The sequence below is a fragment of the Rhinatrema bivittatum genome, chromosome 4, assembly GCF_901001135.1.
Source record: "Rhinatrema bivittatum chromosome 4, aRhiBiv1.1, whole genome shotgun sequence".
Lineage (NCBI taxonomy): Eukaryota > Metazoa > Chordata > Amphibia > Gymnophiona > Rhinatrematidae > Rhinatrema > Rhinatrema bivittatum.
This window is the reverse complement of record NC_042618.1, coordinates 60,643,790-60,664,624: the sequence shown is the minus strand read 5'-3', so window position 1 is coordinate 60,664,624 and position 20,835 is coordinate 60,643,790. Positions and strand designations below refer to the sequence as shown.

At 47.2% G+C, this 20,835-nt stretch overlaps 1 protein-coding gene across 1 annotated transcript in view; it reads right to left on the bottom strand.

The window, feature by feature from the left end:
• LOC115089340 (golgin subfamily A member 6-like protein 1) overlaps positions 1-20,835 on the bottom strand; it is a 223,545-nt gene that overhangs the window by 35,667 nt on the left and 167,043 nt on the right. The window contains exon 9 of the mRNA XM_029597429.1: positions 13,813-13,894. Coding sequence (XP_029453289.1) covers positions 13,813-13,894 — 82 coding nt within the window. The remainder of the gene's footprint in view (positions 1-13,812; positions 13,895-20,835) is intronic.

Here is a 20,835-nt window from a genome sequence, read left to right as displayed (position 1 = left end):
TTCGCGGGGGTTGGGGGGAGGCGGGGAACGCCTCCCGGAGGGCCCCGGCCCATGCAGGGCGCATTTCCTCCGCGGCAGTGCGCTGCGACCGGCTACGGGTCGGCTGGGAAGGCCCAGGGGGGGGCAGGTGGCCTGCCGCTCCGGCGGCGCGTGTTATAGCCCCCCCCCCGGCAGCAGCTTCGCCGTTTCCCCCGGCGTTTCCTCCTTCCCCTTTGCCAACTGTTAACTAGTCTTAACCTCATTCACTACATCTATGCAGACGATGTTCAGATTCTTATTCCCATAACAGAATCTATTAAAAAGCCATCGCACTCTGGATCAGCAGCTTACAAGAAGCCATCACTAATGTCCTCAACAGTCTAAACCTGGTCCTCAATGCCTCTAAGACAGAACTCCTCTTCATTTCCTCCAACCAAGAAAACCTCCCGTCTCAGATCCATCACAAACACCTTCTCACCCACACTCATGTGAGAGACCTTGGAGTAATTATAGACAACCGTCTTCACCTAAAGAATATGATGAAAACCACAACTAAAGAGTGCTTCTACAGACTTCAGGTGTTAAAAGGACTCAAACCTCTCCTATATTTTCATGACTTCAGGACTGTTCTCAAATACCTAATATTTGGCAAATTTGACTACTGCAGCGCTCTCCTCATTGGCCTACCCAACTCAACAACCAAGCCCTTACAGATGATACAGAATGCCGCAGCGAGAATTTTTACAAGCACCAACCAGAGAGACCATATTACGCCCATCCTCCGTAATTTACACTGGTTACCAGTCAGTCACAGGGCTCTACCCAAAGCTCTAACTCTAATTCACAAATCAATTCATAGCCTCCTCCATCTCGACCTCGAATTCCCACTCAAACTCCACACTTCCAACAGACCAATGAGAGAAACCTACAAAGGAGCACTACAAGCCCCACCATCTAAAGCCACACGACTCATCTCTACCAGAGACCGAGCTTTTCCTACAGCAGGTCCAGCCATCTGGAACCACCTTCCTGCAGAACTCAGAATGGAACCGTGCCTACCAACATTTAAAAACAAACTCAAAACTTGGCTCTTCTTACAAGCCTTCCCTGATCCTTCAAACTTTCACTAGATAAGTACAACTACTCTGCTTTGAATATGGAACTTCGCCCCTCCAATATTCTCCTCATTTACTAGTTTGCTACCCTACTTAATATGCACTTCAGCTGATGACAAAGGAATTGGAAGATCTCTCAGAAATAATAATACGTGTGGGAACACAAGGTCTGGATGAACAGGCAGGCACAGCAATGGACTTAAAACAGCATTAGGAACACAAGGCCTGGAGGAACAGGCACATTATTCGAGGACAGAGGTCAATCCCACCTAGGGACACAAGCCGCGTAGGAAAAGAAACTAACCAGGATTCCCTCAGTAACGGCGAGTGAAGAGGGAAGAGCCCAGCGCCGAATCTCCGGCACTCCGGGTTCGGGGATCTGAACCCGACTCCCTTTCGATCGGCCCAGGGCGACGGAGGCCTTCGCCCGTCCCTTCCGAACGGCTCTCGCCTATGTCTTAGGACCGACTGACCCATGTTGAACTGCTGTTCACATGGAACCCTTCTCCACCTCGGCCTTCAAGAAGAATGCTCAGTCTGTTTAAAATAACAAAATTAACGGACCCACTCTGAAGGACAATGCTCAGTCTGTTTAAAATAACAAAATGGAACAGACTCGCTCAAGAAGAATGCTCAGTCTGTTTAAAATAACAAAATTAACGGACCCACTCTAAAGGACAATGCTCAGTCTGTTTAAAATAACAAAATGGAACAGACCCACTCAAGAAGAATGCTCAGTCTGTTTAAAATAACAAAATTAACGGACCCACTCTGAAGGACAATGCTCAGTCTGTTTAAAATAACAAAATGGAACAGACCCGCTCAAGAAGAATGCTCAGTCTGTTTAAAATAACAAAATTAACGGACCCACTCTGAAGGACAATGCTCAGTCTGTTTAAAATAACAAAATGGAACAGACCCGCTCAAGAAGAATGCTCAGTCTGTTTAAAATAACAGACCCACTCAAGGACCATGCTCAGTCTGTTTAAAATAACAACATGGAACAGCCCAGCTAGGGACACAAGGCCTGGAGGAACAGGCAGGCACAGCAATGGAGTTAAAACACCAGTAGGAACACAAGGCCTGGATGAACAGGCACACCCATGGAGTTAAAACACCTGTGGGAACACAAGGCCTGGATGAACGGGCACAGCAACGGAGTTAAAACACTTGTGGGAACACAAGGCCTGGATGAACAGGCACATCATTCGACGACAGAGGTCAATCCCAGCTAAGGACACAAGGCCTGGAGGAACAGGCACAACCATGGAGTTAAAACACCTGTGGGAACACAAGGCATGGATGAACGGGCACAGCAATGGAGGTATAACACTTGTAGGAACACAAGGGCTGCACAGTAGACGCCGGTCAGGCACAGCGATTCATGTCAAGAACATGTGCTGCAGTGCTTACATTATCTTGAGCATAGGAGGCAATTGGAACTGCTGCAAGGCTCCTTTCAATAGCTTTTATTCATCTTGCCATTCACAAGGAAAATCGGGAAAGCCAAGCAATGGCAGGTTAACTTTCAAAAACACTAGCATTTCCATCAAGACTGGTGACAGCCTTGAGCGGTGAGGGCTCATGATATCCCCTGTCATTGAAAAGACACGTTCACTGGGCACACTGGTTGGTGGACATGACAGATATCCTTCAGCCACTTTGGCTAGGTGTGGCCAGACAGTGGACTTGTGTGCCCAATATGCCAGCGGATCTGTCTGCGTGTTCTCTATCGGCTCTGAGAGATACCGTGTCACTGACAGCTCTGCTGCTGTCTCCTCCTGTGCTTGGGAGGGCTGAGAGTCACTCAATCCAGTTACTTTCTCTCTCGCCCGTTGCACAACTGATGTATCTTTATGGCCAACATGCCTTGGGCGTTCTGACGTGGAGGAGGAGGCACTAATAATAGTATCTGTCACTGACACAATCCTTCTCCTGCCAGGGCTAGCAGCAGCACAACTCTGTGACGTGCCTGCTGTTTCCACCTGTGCTTCAAGCCTAATCTGTCTCCGCCTATGGCGCTCCTGTTCACGGACCTGTGCTAACAACAGCTCCTTCACAAATGACAGACAATTGGTCTGTAGGGCGAGTTTACCTTTCACACGGGGATCACAGACAGAGGCGAGCATGTATGTGCTATCCTCTGTTAAAGGCCTTAATCTGTCTTTCACCTGCTGCTGCAAAACGTCCACACACTGCAGCACCTCAGCAGTCATTCCCTCTTGCCGTTTAATGCCCTCCAAATGGTCATCCAGGAATTTCACTATAGGGATGATGTCAACCAAGGTGGAACTTCTGGAACTCAGCTCCTCCGTGACATCCTTGAAGGGCTGCAGGATTTTTACCAGCTGACTCATGACTAGCCAATCGTGATGCCCTAGGGGATTCTGCACACCTATGTCTATTGTACCAGAAAGTTCATGAAGGGGTGTCTGCAGCTCCAGTAACCTCTCCAGCATCATAAAGGTGGAATTCCACCGGGTGGCAACGTCTTGAATGAGACGCTTCTGAGGCATATCCAAATCAGTCTGCTTTTCTCGGAGAACCTGCCCCGCCCTGACACTTCTGTGGAAGTGTGCTGCTATGTTCCTGCACTTGTGTATTAACCTACGCAGGTATTCAGTCTCCTTGTCCTTGGACTCCAAGCCCAGACCTGACTTCACTACCAGATGCAGAGTGTGTGCAAAACATCGGATGTTCTTAAACCGCCCATCGCTTATTGCCTTAACCATGTTTGCACCGTTGTCTGTGACAAAAAAGCCTGCCCGCGTTTTACTGTCTCGCTGGTGTACTTGCCAGCTTGCCAGCATCTTTCTGATGCATGCTAGAATATTGGCAGCGGTATGGGAATGGTCTGTCAGGTGGGTGTGCAGTAAAGCCCACCTCCACCCTGATGCTTGTTCAGTAATAGAGCTGCTGGCTGCCCCTGCCTCTGCCATGTCCCACCAGTGTGCTGTCAGAGAGAGGTAAGAGTGTGCAGCATTCACGGCGGTCCAGATATCGCAGGTGAAATGCACTATTCCGTCTGCCTTACCTAGCAGTGCTTGCAAGCGACTAAGACAGTGCTTGTACAGGCTGGGGATGACCTTTCTACTAAATGTGGTTCTGGAGGGGACTTTGTAATTTGGAAGTACGACCTTCAAAAAACGTTTGAAACCCACATTCTCCACTAACTGCAGGGGCTGGTCATCAAGGGCAATCATTTCCCCAATGCTCCTGGTTACAACTTTTGCGGCTGCCTGCCTCCTACCCCAGGATAGCGTTACCGCACTCCACCCCATTTCCTCCATGGTGCATTGTCGCTTCTGCCACGTGTCAGTGGGTTGCTGGCCTGCCGCCTGACTGCTAGAAGGGTATGAGGGCGTGGGCTGACTCTGCTGCTTTCCTACCACTGCACCCTGGTTGGAAGGGGAAGGGGCCCCCCCACGGAAACTGCCACCATCCCCAGATGGCAGTAATCTTGTTGGGTGTTGCCTCTTAATATGATGCTCCATGCCAAAATTTGATAGATGTCCCAGTTGCTTGCCTCTGCTAATATCCCTGGCACAGTAATTACACCGAGCATAACGCCGGTCTTCTGTCACTTTAAAATGTGCCCAGATCGCAGATTTCTTTTGTGATCCTCCTCTCTTTCCCACCCTGGGGGTGGATGGTGGCACTGGAGTTGAGGTACTACTGGGTGTGGGTGGTGCACCCACTGCACCCGGCGAAGCAATGCCAGCGGGGGCAACAGTCACCCTCTGTCTCCCTTCTGACAGCTCTTCCTCCTCTTCGATATCAGTGGAATGTCTCCCCTGCCGCAGAGTTCTGGAGGTGGAGGCTAAAACAGGAGTAACTGACAATTCTACCGAAGATTCCTCAGGTATTACATCTTCCATTTCTGATGAGAATTCCATCCAAGAAGATTCTTCTTCTGAATCAGAAGCTAACAGTGCCAGCGCTACCTTGTCAACGCGAAGTTTAGCTGGACACTTCTGTCCCCTGGCTGCTCTTGGGTGTGCAACTTTTGTCTGGCTAGACTGTGCCTCATCTTCACTCTCCTCCAAAACTACATGGCCAGAAACACGTGGTGGCGATTGCAAAGTTTCATGGTCTGATTTCTTTTTTTTTGCCATGGAACTGCCATCCCCTACAAAGACGTTTGATTGCGACAGTTGCCTTTTTAGCTGTACTGGTGGTGTTGCACTGGTGTCTTTTGCGGTGCCTCCGCTGCCATTCCCACTAAGTCGCTTGCATCTCTCTTTCCCTGACATTATGGATTTTATGTCAATGAATACTAGTGGTAACACTGCCCACTGTCCCACAATAATAATGTTCGGTCTGTTTAAAATAACAAAATGAACAGACCCACTCAAGATGAATGCTCAGTCTCTTTAAAATAACAAAATTGAACAGACCCACTCAAGAAGAATGCTCAGTCTGTTTAAAATAAGAAAATGAACGGACCAACTCTGAAGGACAATGCTCAGTCTGTTTAAAATAAGAAAATTAACAGACCCACTCAAGAAGAATGCTCAGTCTGTTTAAAATAACAAAATGAACGGACCCACTCAAGGACAATGCTTTTAAGTCTCTTTAAAAATAGGAAATTGAACAGACTCGCTGAAAGGCAAATATTCACTCTGTTTATGCCCATTGCCTGCCTGGCAATGCACGGAATTTGTCTGTGTGTGTCACTGTGCGGTGAGTCCACACAGGACGACTAGCTTCCTTTTAAGTAGATATGAGGCAGAGTACTGCCAGTGCCACCCCTGGCACTGCCCACCCAGCACTGAACCACTCAAGGACAATGCTTTTAAGTCTGTTTAAAAATAGCAGATTGAACAGACTCGCTGAAGGCCAATCTTCACTCTGTTTATGCCCACTGCCTCACTGCCTGCCTGGCAATGCACTGAATGTGTCTGTGTGTGTGCACTGCAGTGCACACAGAACTAAAGTAGATATGAGGCAGAGTACTCCCAGCCCTGGAACTGCTGCCCACCCAGCACTGAAAGACTCAAGGACAATGCTTTTAAGTCTCTTTAAAAATAGGAAATTGAACAGACTCGCTGAAAGGCAAATGTTCACTCTGTTTATGCCCACTGCCTGCCTGGCAATGCACGGAATTTGTCTGTGTGTGTCACTGTGCGGTGAGTCCACACAGGACGACTAGCTTCCTTTTAAGTAGATATGAGGCAGAGTACTGCCAGTGCCACCCCTGGCACTGCCCACCCAGCACTGAACCACTCAAGGACAATGCTTTTAAGTCTGTTTAAAAAGAGCAGATTGAACAGACTCGCTGAAGGCCAATCTTCACTCTGTTTATGCCCACTGCCTCACTGCCTGCCTGGCAATGCACTGAATGTGTCTGTGTGTGTGCACTGCAGTGCACACAGAACTAAAGTAGATATGAGGCAGAGTACTGCCAGTGCCACCCCTGGCACTGCCCAGGATAAAATGAACAGAATCACTCAATAACAATGTTCTTTTTTTTTTTTTTTTCCCTAACAAAGAATCTGTCCTGTGTTGTGTCTATCAAATCTGGTTCTGCTTTCTTGTCTGCCTCAGCCTGCCTGAGCCTGCACCCAGCCCGATCCCGAGCCCAGCTCCCCACACAATCGCTGAAAATGTCCGTGATTGATTCCTCGTGCTGCTGCTGCTGCTTTTATAGTGCTGGCTCGTCAGGAAATCCTCAGAGAAGCACTGAATGACAGCGCGATTCGCTGCATTCAGTGCTTCTCTGAAAAAGTGAACGCTGATTCGCTGCGTTCCGGTATCCATGCCGACCTGTTCCACCCTTTCCTGTGAGTCACTGCGACTCACAGGACAGGGTCAGACAGGTTGGCATGGTTACCGCAGGGGCGCCGCCATTTTGAGGTAATCCGGGGCTCCGAGCTCGCAGCTAATGGCGGCGAGAAAGCGCGCACATGGCGGTTCGCCGTATCCAACATAGCTATGTTGAATATGTTGGAAATCCGCTCGTATACGCCCCATCACTTTTTTAAGTTAAAAAAAATATATAAGTAGCGTTTTACATATGCGGTCAATACGAATGCACACCCCTACTAAAAAGCAGGTTTTTATTACAAACAAAAAACACACTTTGAAATGTCTGTATGTCAATGCCAGAAGTCTAAGAAGTAAGATGAGAGAGTTAGAGTGTATAGCAGTAAATGATGAGATTGACATAATTGGCATCACAGAGACCAGGTGGAAGGAGGATAACCAATGGGACAGTGCTATATTAGGGTACAAATTATATTGCAATGATAGGGAGGATCAACTTGGTGGGGGCTGTGGCCGGGAGGGTATAGAGTCCAACAGGATAACGATCATACAAGAGTCTAAATGCTCAGTAGAATCTATATAGGTAGAAATCCCATGAGTGTTGGGTAAGAGTATAGTGATAGCAGTATATTGCTGTCCACCTGGACAAAATGGTCAGACAGATGATGAAATGCTAAGATAAATCAGGAAAGCTAATCAATTTGGCAGTGCAGTAATAAAGGGAGATTTTGATTATCCTAATATTGACTGGGTAAATGTAACATCAGGACATGCTAGAGACAAAGTTCCTGGATAGAATAAACAACTGCTTCATGGAGCAATTGGTTCAGGAACAAACGAGAGAGGAAGCTATTTTAGATTTAATTCTTAGTGGAATGCAGGATTTGGTGAGAGAGGTAATGGTGGTGGGGCCACTTGGCAACAGTGATCATAACATGATCAAATTTAAACTAGTAACTGAAAGGAGGACAATAAGTAAATCTACAGCTCTAACACTAAATTTTCAAAAGGGAAACTTTGATAAAATGAGGAAAATAGTTAGAAAAAAACGGAAAGGTGCAGCTGCAAAGGTTAAAAGTGTTGAACAGGCATGGACATTGTTTAAAAATACAATCTTAGATGCACAGACCAGATGTATTCCACGCATTAAGAAAAGTGGAAGGAAGGCAAAACGATTACCAGCATGGTTAAAAGGTGAGGTAAAAAGAGGCTATTTTAGACAAAAAAAAATCCTTCAAAAATTAGAAGAAGGATCCATCTGAAGACAATAGGAAAAAGCATATGCATTGTCAAGTTAAGTGTAAAACATTGATAAGATAGGCAAAGAGAGAATTTGAAATTAAGTTGGCTGTAGAGGCAAAAACTCATAAAAATGTTTAAAATTTATCCAAAGCAAGAAACCTGTGAGGGAGTTGGTTGGACCGTTAGATGAACAAGGGGTTAAAGGAGCTATTAGGGAAGATAAGGCCATTGCAGAAAGATTAAATGAATTCTTTGCTTCTGTGTTTATTGAGGATGTTGGGGAGATACCAGTTCTGAAGATGGTTTTCAAGGGTGATAAGTCAGATGAACTGAATCAAATCACTGTGAACCTGGAATATATAGTAGGCCAGATTGACAAACTAAAGAGTAGCAAATCACCTGGACTAGTTGGTATGCATCCTATTTCAGAACTATTTCAGAACTATTAGTTAAAATTTGTAATCTATCATTAAAGTCATCCATTGTACTTAAAGACTGGAGGGTGGCCAATATAACCCCAATATTTAAAAAGGGCTCCAGAGCCGATCCGGAAACTATAGACCAGTGAGCCTGACTTCAGTGCTGGGAAAAATAGTGGAAACTATTCTAAAGATCAAAATCACAGAGCATATAGAAAGACATGGTTTAATGGAACACAGTCAACATGGATTTACCCTAGGGAAGCCTTGCCTCACAAATTTGCTTCATTTTTTTGAAGGGGTTAATAAACATGTGGATAAAAACAAAACTGCCCTACACAAATACCGTACTGCTATCCTCAAAGCCAAGAAAGACTTCTATGCAAGCAGAATACATGACCTCCAATTTAATGCCAAGGGCCCTATTCTCTTACGTTGGTGAGCTCACCAAGCACCTAATACCACCCCGACTGACTCTGACACCCAAACTAAATGCGATAATGAAAAGTGCATTTCAATGAAAAAGTCTCAAAGCTCGTTCAATGTTTTCCTTCCACAACCCCCCTCCCACTCCTCTCTCTACTGCCTCACTGACTCCCTTCAACTCATTTGAACTGACCTCATCTATAGAAACAGAAACCATACTCAAAAAAATGAGACCAGCCCGACACCCCTCCGACACTTTACCCACCAAAGTCCTACTATCTATCCCCAGCACCATAGCAAAACCCATTGCTGATATCATCAACTCTTCACTTTCCTCGAGAATCATTCCCGACCCTCTCAAGCAAGCCTCCGTCAAACCCCTACTTAAGAAGCCCAGCCTCGACCCTAATGACCTCTCTAATTTCCGTCCCATCTCTAACCTTCCTTTTCTATCCAAAGTACTTAAAAAAATAGTCAACTTTCAACTCTCTGACTATCTTGAAAAACATAACATCCTCTTCCCCTCTCAATTCGGATTTCAAAAACTTTATAACACCGAAACCCTCCTACTTACCCTCTCTGACACCATTCTAAGAGGCTTTGACAAAGGTCACTCATACTTGCTGGCACTTCTTGACATTTCTGCAGCCTTCGACATGGTTAACCACAACATACTCCTAACTCGCCTCGGTGATATTGGCATCACTGGCACCCCCTTTCTATGGGTCAAATCCTACCTTACCAACAGATTCTACAAAATAAAAATCAATGACCATGAATTGAAACCTATCCACCTCTCCAGAGGCGTTCCACAAGGTTCCTCACTGTCCTCCACCCTTTTCAATATATATTTACTTCCCCTATGCCAACTCATCTCTGACCTTGACCTCACACTTTTCATTTATGTGGATGACGTGCAAATACTCATCCCCATCACTGACTCCCTTACCTCCACCTTTGAAAGATGGGAAAGCGCTCTTTCATCTAAAATAGCCTCCACACCTCTCTTAACCTGGCCCTCAACTCCGCTAAAACTGAACTACTCATAATCTCTCCTCCGAACCATTCCATTAGCACCCCTCCAAGAAACACCTCCTTCTGACTCCAAGCTCGAGATCTAGGCGTCATCATTGATAATCGCCTCAACCTACAAAAATTCATCGGCTCAACTATGAAAGATTGCTACTTTAAACTCAACACCTTAAAAAAACTCAGACCCCTCCTCTACCTTAGTGACCTCCGTACAGTTCTGCAAGCCATCATGTCCAAAATAGACTACTGTAACTCCCTCCTTCTTGGTCTTCCCAAAGCCACGATTAAACCTCTCCAACTGCTCCAAAACGCTGCTGCGAGAATACTCACAAATTCTCGTAAATGTGACCATATCATCCCTATACTCAAAGATCTGCACTGGCTACCCATCCACCAACGCATAACCTACAAGACACTCACTATAATACACAAAACCCTCCACAACCAAACCATGTACTGGATGAAAGATACGATACTCCTCCATGCCTCAAACAGACCCACCAGATCCTCATACAAAGGTACTCTCCACACACCCTCCCCGAAACATATACACCTCAAATCCACAAAAGAGCGTGCCATCTCCATTGCTGGCCCTTATTCTTGGAACTCCATGCCACCCAAACTCAGACTGGAGCAGTGTGTGCAGAAATTCAAAATAAAACTCAAAACCTGGCTATTTAAGCAAGCATTCCCTTAACCTCAGTATTCATTAACCTATCAATCCAACTCAGTCTGTCAGCCTAACCTGCTCTTCACAGAGTCTTCTCACTCCCCTCCCTTCCTCAGCCTCCCCCTAGTTAACCCTGGATACATTTCACTTGTGTAATACATCATCTATGCTTTCTGTGCTGCCCCATTCCAACCTAAAATTGGGAAACAAATTGGGTATATAAGTTTTCCATACTTTTTACATGACCCTAGCTAATTGTGTTGTTACATACCAACTTAAGTTTGGGATACATGTTGTGTATATAATGCAATGCACAGGAAGCAATGAGGTGACTGCTGGAGTAGTGCACTGGCTGCCTGCCTACCTAGGCTTGAATATATTAATGCTGCAGTACTAATAAAAATAAATTATAATTCTGCTAAACTGCCACTAGCCTCACCAGTGACACTAGCCTAGTAGCTTAGTCAGACATTCACCACCACCTAATAATAATGAATTATTAATTCAGTGATATAACAAATCATTTAAAAAAATTGAGTAGGTTAATATAAGAGATGACTGTAGTAGATTGAATACAGATCTGATGTTTCTGCTCTCCTCACACCAAACAAAAGCAACACACAAGCAGAGAAGCCCTTCTTACAAAGCTGAGCTAGTGAGTTAAGTAGGAGGATAAGTAAACATACTGGTGCCAGTGTGGCTACTTAAAAAATACAGTTACCAACAATCAATTACATATATTTGAACTGTGTACAGTTCCAGCCAGGACCACCTTTCTAAAATGCACAGTGATTGGCAAATTCAACATGCACTAGCATTTCAGGTGCCTGCTAACAAAAATAATAAACAAACAAGTTCTAGTCACATGAGTGCTGATCATCACATTACTTTTTTTGTCAAGCTTCCAACTGTTTCTATTTCACATCCCCCCAACCATTACCTCAGTGGAACCTTGGTAACATCAATAGATAAGAGCACAGCCAGCCAATAGGAAAACATATTCATTCCTAAGTGACCTTTACTGACCTGGGAAGTGTGAACACTTTGTTTCATTTTCTGTTGGTGTTCGTGAGTTTCCAGTTCCATTTCCCATCCCCCCAACCATTACCTCAGTGGTAACCTTGGTAACATCAATAGATAAGAGGGCAGCCAGCCAATAGGAACACATATTCATTCCTAACTGACCTTCAGTGACCTTGAAAGTGTCAATTTGTATCATTTTCAGTTAGTGCGCACTAACGGGAGTTAGTGCGCACTAACACGATTTAACGATTTTTAACGATAAATCGTTAGAATTTCTATTGTATTGTGTTCTATAACAATTTAAGACGATATTAACATTATCGGACGATAATTTTAATCGTTGAAAAACGATTCACATCCCTATCAGTTCCCTTGGTGAGGTCTTCCCTCACCGGGGTTAGAACAGGCGGAGAATCCTCTTTCCACGAAGCCAAAGGCAAGACAGACGTTTCCTCTCCGAGGGAGGAGGCAAGAAGCCCTGAAGAGCCCTCTAACCCCGGGGAACACGCTGCGCATAAGGAGGCCGCATCTAACGCGTGGCCGCATGACCCACACGCTTGGCAGGCCTGCGATTCTGTTTTCAGTCCCATCCGCAGCAGCACGCCAATAGTCTGAAGTGAACTAGAAAAGGGAGCGAATAAAAAAAGAAAAGCTCGGAGCCATGACGCGGATAAAATTTCAGTCAGGCAGGACCAGAAAAAACAAACTTTTCGTGCTGCAGGCTAAGAGACTACCGGCTGAGGAGAAAAAAACGCGCGCAGCCGTGCCGCGGGAAAGGAGCCTGTCTATAGTGAAATCGCAAGGTCCCCAGCAGGGAAGCGGCGAGTAAATGAGGCACACGGAGAAAAAACTCACCCTTGCCCTCAGAAAGCCACCTGGAGCCCCGGGAGCTGAGGGGAACACTGCCGACAGCTTCCCCAGCCGGCCTTAAAAGACCCGGTCCCTCCTGCACCTCTCCTTACCTCAGCACTGAAGACTGTCAGTCAGCCACAGTGAAAACAGCTCTTTTTTTTTTTTAAATAAACTTTACCAAGACACTGAGAAAAGCTGTTGCAGGAGACAAGGGAGCAGCTGTAGCAGAGACGTGGTGAGTAGCCAGGAGCCCCTGGTCGTCAGACACCGAACTGTGATGGGCGAAACCCTGGCAGGAATATCCAATTCCCCAGACACCCGGCTTTTACTAAGAGATGGCCCACGAAGGAGCCTAACAGCTCAGGAAGCGACCGTAAACCAAAAAATTACATTTAAACTAACTAAATAAAAAATACAACTAAAGACTGCAGGTGTGTATCTGTACCACCCGCTAGAATCAGAGAAATACTGAGTGACTGCAGGTGGCACTCTCGTTATGTAGCAGTGCCCAAAGTTCTAATTGTTCTCTGACTCCACCTGCTGGTAGGGATACACAACCCACTTTTCTGGACTGATCTGGGTATGTTTAGGAACAAAGGTCTTTCGATATCCACAAAGAAAATGCAAGCCATCAATAAGCATATACTGGCTGACCAATATACCCAAATTTCTCTTATATGCATTGACAGTAGATATCCTATAAACCCAACTGGCTGTGGGGTCCCAGAACACTTTTGGGAAACCCATTTTTATTTATTTATTTATTTATTTATTTATTTTCTATACCGACATTCCTGTAAAAGTACAAATCATATCGGTTTACAATGAAACTTCAATTTTGCTCTAAGGCGGTACATGGAACAATGAGGCCAGTTAACAGTAGAAACACTAAACGTAACCTAAAACTCTAGAGACTCATTTTAACATAATCTAAAACTCATGAAACTCGTATTAACAGAAAATACAATAAATAATATAAATAAATCAATATAATTGATGTGCATAAATAAGCTCAGGGACGGAGGTAAAGAGGAGAAGGTATAAGGGGGGGAAAGAGAAGGCAAGGAAGAGGAATGCAGTGTCTAGCCGGAGGGAGGGAATGGGAGAGTTAGGAGAAAGGCGAAGGGGGAGAGTGACTAGATTTAGGATTTGCTTGGGATTTGCTTGGGATTTTTGAGGGTTCACTTTATACTTGAAAGGTACCAACAAGTCAAACAAGTTTAGGTCACTGTTTTCCCAACCTTTAAATTGCAATTTTACTCCTGCATAACTTAGTGATATTTCTTACCTCAGCTATCTTTTCAGTTTGAATCTTTTTGTATTCGTTGAATTTTTCTTTCATGCTCATTAAATTAAATTCAAGATCATTCCTAGAACAGAAAATGTGCATAAATTCATTTAAGTTTCACACATATGGCTTTGGTCCTAAAAAATAAAAATAAACTGCATAGTTTTTAATGTGTTGTGGCACTCATGCGGTCAGTGGCGTGGTTATAGACAGAGGAAAGCACACAGAAACTCTAGCAGGCTGTGCTTAAAGTGCTCTTTATTTACAGTGATCTTAAAAGACGCACAAGAGGCAATAGACAATAGAACAGACTCCTTGAACTCAGGCAGTCTCTAAACTTTAAGTACAAGCAGTTGGATTCCTCCCTCCTCCCAGGATACCTTGGGGAGCCCAAGCTCAAGGAGGAACAGGAGGGATACCTGAGCCTGGTCCTTTAAGGTAAATTGAGAGAGACACCTATTCACTCCCTTGCTGAAATGTGTGTCCCTCTGTATAAGGGAGACCTCCCTTGACAGAGAATCAACTGCGGAGTACTGTCTCTTGCATGGTTTTAGCTTCCGGCCAATGTAGGTCGGTGGACAGCTTTGATCAACTTTCTCCTGGGCTATTATAGCCTTTTCGGCTTCTTCCAATCCTTGGATCTTCTCTGGCCTCCTTTTCAGCCATCGCCTTGTCAGCGGTTTCAACTCCCTTTGTGGTAGCAGCAACCAGGTGATTACCTCGTCCCTCCAGATCTGTGGATGGACTTTACCCTTCTCCAGTGTGTATTTGTCCTGATGGCATTGCTGCCGGGGCTTATGAGGTTTAGTGTCCTTATGAACAAGGTCTGGGTCCTTGGAAAGTGCTCATGAACCATCAGCTCTTTGGGATCATGGCTAGATATTCCCATTATATGCTGATCCAAAAGTGCTTTGAAACTCAGGCAATCCCGCCCAATAATCACGGGGTAGGATAACCAAGGAAATACTCCAAACTCCATCATCCCTTGACTGGCTGGGGGTATTCAGGTGTACCCGGCTGGTGGGATATTGCTGATGGCCCCGTAAACATATGCTTCAAAAGGGATCCATTTCAGCAAATCGCTTCACACCAGCATTATGATACTACCGGAGTCCATTAGCGCTTGGGTGGGAACCCCATTCAGCTCCACTGGTATCACACATTTAGAGACTCCCTGGATGGAGACATCTACTAAACTGCAACAGTAAGAAGTTACCGCATTAGTTTCCATTGCCTCCAATTCCCTGCGGGAACAGACTCTTACAAAGTGTCCTCGCTCCCCACAATGCAAGCATGTCAAGCTGACTGAAGTTTGCATCTAGGGTAACTGGTTCAGTCAGGCCTGTCGCAGAGGCTCCGTCATTCCCTCTCTATGTTGAGGGGTTTCTCTCAGCAGGATGGTGGTGCAGGCATGGTCTGGGCCTGATTTATGTCTTGGCTACCTCCAGAGCTTTTTCCATCATCAGATCTGGATGCCAGCGAACCTACTGCCACATGGGTGGACTGAGACTGTTCTGGAACTGCTCCAGCAAAAAGATTTTTGCCACCTCCATCCCGTTTTCCCAGCTGGATGCATCCACTTCCAGGCGGTATCTTTGAGGCAGTGGAACAAGTTCCAACGGGTCTCTCCAGCCTGTAAAACTCCTCCTTGAAACCACTGCCTGTATGCTTCTGCGGAGATTCCAGTTCTTTGTAGGATCATTGCCTTAACCTCCAGATACATGGCCATCCCCTCTGGATTGGCTGTTTGATAAGCCACTTGACATGGTCTAGTAAGTACATTTCCCAGGTAGATAGCCCATCTATCTTCAGGCCAGCCTGACAGCCTTGCTGTATGCTCAAAGTTCTTCAAGAACCCCTCCGGTGTTACGGTTGTGGACCCTTGGGCCGGTTGGGACAGAAGATGGTGCGCTGTGGAGGACCACGGCAAGCGTCCCAACCGGGAGGAGGCTCGGAGGACTCAGGGAAGGCTTCGGCACAGGGACGAGGTGGAGTCCTATGCGACCAAGGACTCTGCAAGGCTGAGAGGACGGACGACATTGGGCCCCTGGTGACTGAAGAGTCTTCACCCTGGAAGCCGGTACTCCCCCAGGAGGAGCCTGTAGGAGTCCAGCCGCTGGGACTTTTGGAGATTCACCCTGGAAGACGGAGCCCCCCCAGGAGGCGCCTGTAGGGGCCCGGCCGCTGGGACTTAGGCGAATCTTCTGGGCCAGCGAAGACCAGGAAGGAAGCCGAGTCGGAAGTCAGGAGGAGGAGGAGGAACCAAACCAGGGATGAGGCAGAAGACGGAGTGGTGGACGGAGCCGGGTCGGAGCCAGAGGTCAGAGCGAGCCAAGCCAGGGACAGAAGCTGAAGGTGAAGTCATGGACGAAGCCGGGTCGGAACCAGAAGTCTGAAGCAGATACCAGAACCAAGGGATGAGGCAGAAGACGGAGTCGTGGATGGAGCCGGGTCGGAGCCAGAGGTCAGAGCGAGCCAAGCCAGGGACAGAAGCTGAAGGTGAAGTCGTGGACGAAGCTGGGTCGGAACCAGAGGTCAGAAGCAGATACCAGAGCCAAGGGACGAAGACGGAAAATGAGTCAAGAGTCAAGCCAGGTCGAGAACAGAGAGCAATCCAGAAGAACGCAGCAACTAGCAATCAGGAAACCTGAGGAACCTCGTTGCAAGGCACTGGAGTGGTCTAGGTGCAGGGTACTTATACCCTGAGGGCGTCTGACGTCATCTACAGCCGGACTGAGGGTTTTCCCACGCTGGCCCCTTTAAGTGGAGCTCCTACCCACGCGTGCGCGTCAGGGGGCGGGGCCAGCTGCGCTGGACCCTCGGCGTCTCTCCCGAGGAGAGAGAGACGCGCTGGAGGGCCTGCAGGCCCGAGGAAGCCTCGAAATGGCCCGGGCCGCCCCCGAGGTAGGTGGCGGGACCGGGGCACGGCCCAGGACCGCAACATCCGGATCTTCCACCAGGGTTATCTTTAGGAGGTTTGGTGACACTGTTGGTGGACAGGCCACAGCAGTTTGCACCACCTGGGGTATCTGCATAAGCACGGTATGTTGCTGTGTCACCTGTGCCTGTAATACTTCCTGCTGGGTAATTTGCACTTGCAGGGCACTCTGCAGCTGATGTTGGCCAGTGGCAAGAATTTGGATTACTTGCTCCATTTTAAATGTTTCTCCGGATGTAGGAGAGCAAACAAAACAAAAAAAACCTGTTGGCCTCTCCGTCCCTTACTTACTACTTGATCCCTCTCTAACCAGGGGGGTGGCCCCCTTGGCCTGCACACAAGCTGGGTTGGAGCTGGGAGGGCCCCAGGAAAAGAAAGAGGAAAAAAAAACTGCATGGTTTTTTTTCAGTGCTCAACAGAGCCGTACCCTTTCTTCAGCTGCTACTCTCTCAACACACGCCCAGGCACCTCTCTTGGGCGCGCGATTCAGTATTTAAATTAGGGCCCGCGCTAATAAGGAGGTGCTAGGGACACTAACACGTCCCTAGCGCCTCCTTATTGGTGGAAGCGGTGGCTGTCAGCGGGTCTGACAACCAACGCTTAATTTTACCAGCGTCGGTTGTTGAACCCGCTGACAGCCACGGGTTCGGAACACGGACGCCGGCAAAACTGAGCGTCTGTTTTCCAACCCACGGGCCGTGGGCAGATTTTTTTTTTTTAAGAAGATTTTTTATTTTTGGGGCCTCCGACTTAATATCACTATGAAATTAAGTCGGAGGGTGTACAGAAAAGCAGTTTTTTCTGCTTTTCTGTACACGTGCCTGGTGCCGTCTGAAATTATCTTCTGCCTTTGGCAGGAGTTAATTTCTGAGAGTAAAATGTGCGGCTTGGCCGCACATTTTGCTTTCTGTATTGCGGGTGACTACCTAACAGGCTCATCAACATGCATTTGCATGTGATGAACGCTTTTAGTTTCAGGGGGGTTGGCCGCACGTTTTCCATGCGCTATTACCACCCCTTACTGTATAAGGGGTGGTAATAGCGCATGGTCCCCGTTTGGGGACCACGCGCAGCCAAACGGGGACCTGAGTGATCTTAAAGACACACAAGTGGCAACAGACAATAGAACAGTCTCCTTGAACTCAGGCAGTCTCTAAGCTTTAAGTACAAGCAGTTTACCAACCTTACAGATAAGTCCTCAATCAGTACACTGAGACTCCATCACCTATCTAGAACCCATCTAACTTGTCTAGGCCCTCAGGTTTTATGCTCAGGGGTTGGACTCCTCTCTCTTCCCAGGATACTTTGGGAGCCCAAGCTTAAGGAGGACCACGCGGGATACCTGAGCCAGGTCCTTTAAAGTAGATTGAGGAGACTCCTATACACTCCCTCACACGTGTATTTTCCAATGACTTTCATTAACTTTATTTTACCCTACTTTTTGCCTTTTACTACAAGTGGATGTTTGTAACTTAAATTTATGAGATATGAAAAACTCTATAAAGAAAACAAAAATAGTTTAAAAAGCCCACTATTAAGACTGATTAGTTGCTTTATAGCACTGTAAAGTAGTTGTTTGGAACATCCACGTTCAGGCAGATTCCAAGAGCTGTTAATATTGGGACTTGTGAAACTTGGATATAAGTTAAGATTTCTGACCAAGGCAAGACAACAGCAGTACAAGGAGAAAGGAAAGCAGGGCAAAGAAATGTGATAAGAAATATAATAAACATTAGTTTTAATAGTGCCTCTTGCTAGTTGATTCGAATGTTGCCATAGACCAGGGCTTCCCAAACCTGTCCTGGGGACCCCACAGCCAGTCGGGTTTTCAGGATATCCACAATGAATATGCATGAGATAAATTTACAAATACTCAGTCTCCATGGCATGCAAATGTATCTCATGCATATTCATTGTGGATATCCTGAAAACCCGACTGGCTGTGGGGTCCCCAGGACAGATTTGGGAAGCCCTGCCATAGGCAGTGTCTCAAAACTTAAGTGGTCATGATCTCAACTACAACAAAGATACCAAACTAACCCCTAAATGCACTAAGCTGCAATGTTTTCTTGAATGATGGGTCCCACTATCACGGGGAATGTCACCGTGATAGTGGGGCACCTCCCTTGAAAAGCTTTGTGGCTGTATGACATGTTCTTTTGTGTCGCAGCCAAAATATCACAGCACAACAGAACGAGGCGAGTGGCCCTTTAACTCGATGGTGGATCCAACCTCATGGGAATGCCATTGGCTTAAAGGACCACTGGCCCCCCCCAAAAAAAGTCGCAGCCAAATGGGCAGGTTGAGTGGAGGTCAGTATTGACCAACCCCAATACCCCCAAAATGTGTAAAAGTAAAAAAAAAAAAAGAACCACGCAGTGACAGCCCCAGTTTCCTTTCCCCCTCCCCAAATCACACAATAGCATGTGGCCTTAATACCAATACCCCCCACCCCCCAAAGGCAATACCTATCTTCCCCATCCCCCCTTAAAGCTCTACATTCAAACCTCAATCCCCACCCCCTGAAGACAATACCTACTTCCCCCCACTCCCTGGCTCCCTGCATGCAATACCTACATCCAAACTCCCCCCCACACCCCCAAATCCAATATCTACATCCACCCACCTCCCTGCACCCCCAATGGCCCTACATTCAAATGCTCCACTCCCACCCTTCCCCAACCCCCCCCCCCCCCCAGAATCCCCATACCTTAAATTGGATCCCTCATTGGGCCACCCAAACTGACCTTACCCCAGCCAAATGACAGGGGTAAGGTCCAGGGTAAGGTCGGAAAATGGTGCAGACTGAGCCAGGTATGATGGTGAACCCAGTCCCAACGTGGGATCCAATGTAAGGTAGGGTAGGGTCCTTGAGGGGGGTGGTAGTAGGGTTCTGCACTTATTTTGGGGGTTGGGGGTTTGAATGTAGGATCTTCAGGGGACAGAGGGGGGTTGAAGATATTTTCAGGGTCAGAGGGATGTAAGTATTGCCTTCAGGGGTCGGGGAGTGGGTGTTCAAGGTATTGACTTTGGGGGCAGGGGATGTATGTATTGCCTTCAGAGGGGTGGAGGGTGGGGATGTAAATATTGCCTTTAGGGGGCAAGGGTGGGGGATTTGAATGTAGGGCCTTCAGGAGGGCATGGGATGGGGAGATGTAGGTATTGCCTTTAGGGAGGGTCTTTGGGGGGGGCGGGAGGATGTAGATATTGACTTCAGGGGTGGGGAATGTAGGTATTGTCTTCGGGGGCAGGCGGTTGAAGGTATTGACTTCAGGGGGCAGGGGATGTAGGTATTGCCTTCAGGGGGGCAAGTGATGGGGGTTTGAATGTAAGGCCTTTGGGAGGGGTCAGGGGAGCTTGAATGTAGAGCCTTTGGGGGGGTAGGAGATGTAGATATTGCCTTTTGGGGTCAGGGGGTGAGCATATTCACTTCAGGGGTGGGAATGTAGGTATTGCCTTTGGAGGGGACAAAGGGTGGGGAGTTTGAATGTAGGGTCTTCAGGAGGGCATGGTGGTAGGGGGCTTGAATGAAGGGCCTTCAGGGGCCAGGGGGTTGTGGGATGTAGGTATTGCCTTCAGAGGGCAGGAGGTGGGGGTTGAAGGTATGCCTTTGGGGAGGTGGGGGATATAGGTATTGCCTTTGAGGGGATGGATGTTGAAGGTACTGACTTTGAGGGGGCAGGGGGTTGTAGGTATTGTCTTCAGGGGGGCAGGGTATGGGGTGATGTAGGTATTGCCTTCGGGAGTGTTACCGTTCGGCGATCCGCAAGATTTGGGTCTCCCTCCAGCTTCGCTGTGCAGCGACATTTCCAGCATCAGCGCGGCCAGGTGCATCTCACGATCAGGCTCCGCCCCCCACGATGTATTGTCAGCTTCCTGGAAGTCCTCGTGTTTCCGTGGGAACTTCTTAGATTTAAAGCCCTGAGCCCAGCACAGCATTGCCTCGGCTACAGGCTTGCTCGTGCTGGTGCTCACGTTGGTTTTCTTTGTCTGCTGCCTGCCCTGACTCTGGTCTGTGTTCTGGATTGCCTGCTTGCTGCCTACCCACGACCCAGACTGAATTTGGATTCTTCTTTGTCTGCTGC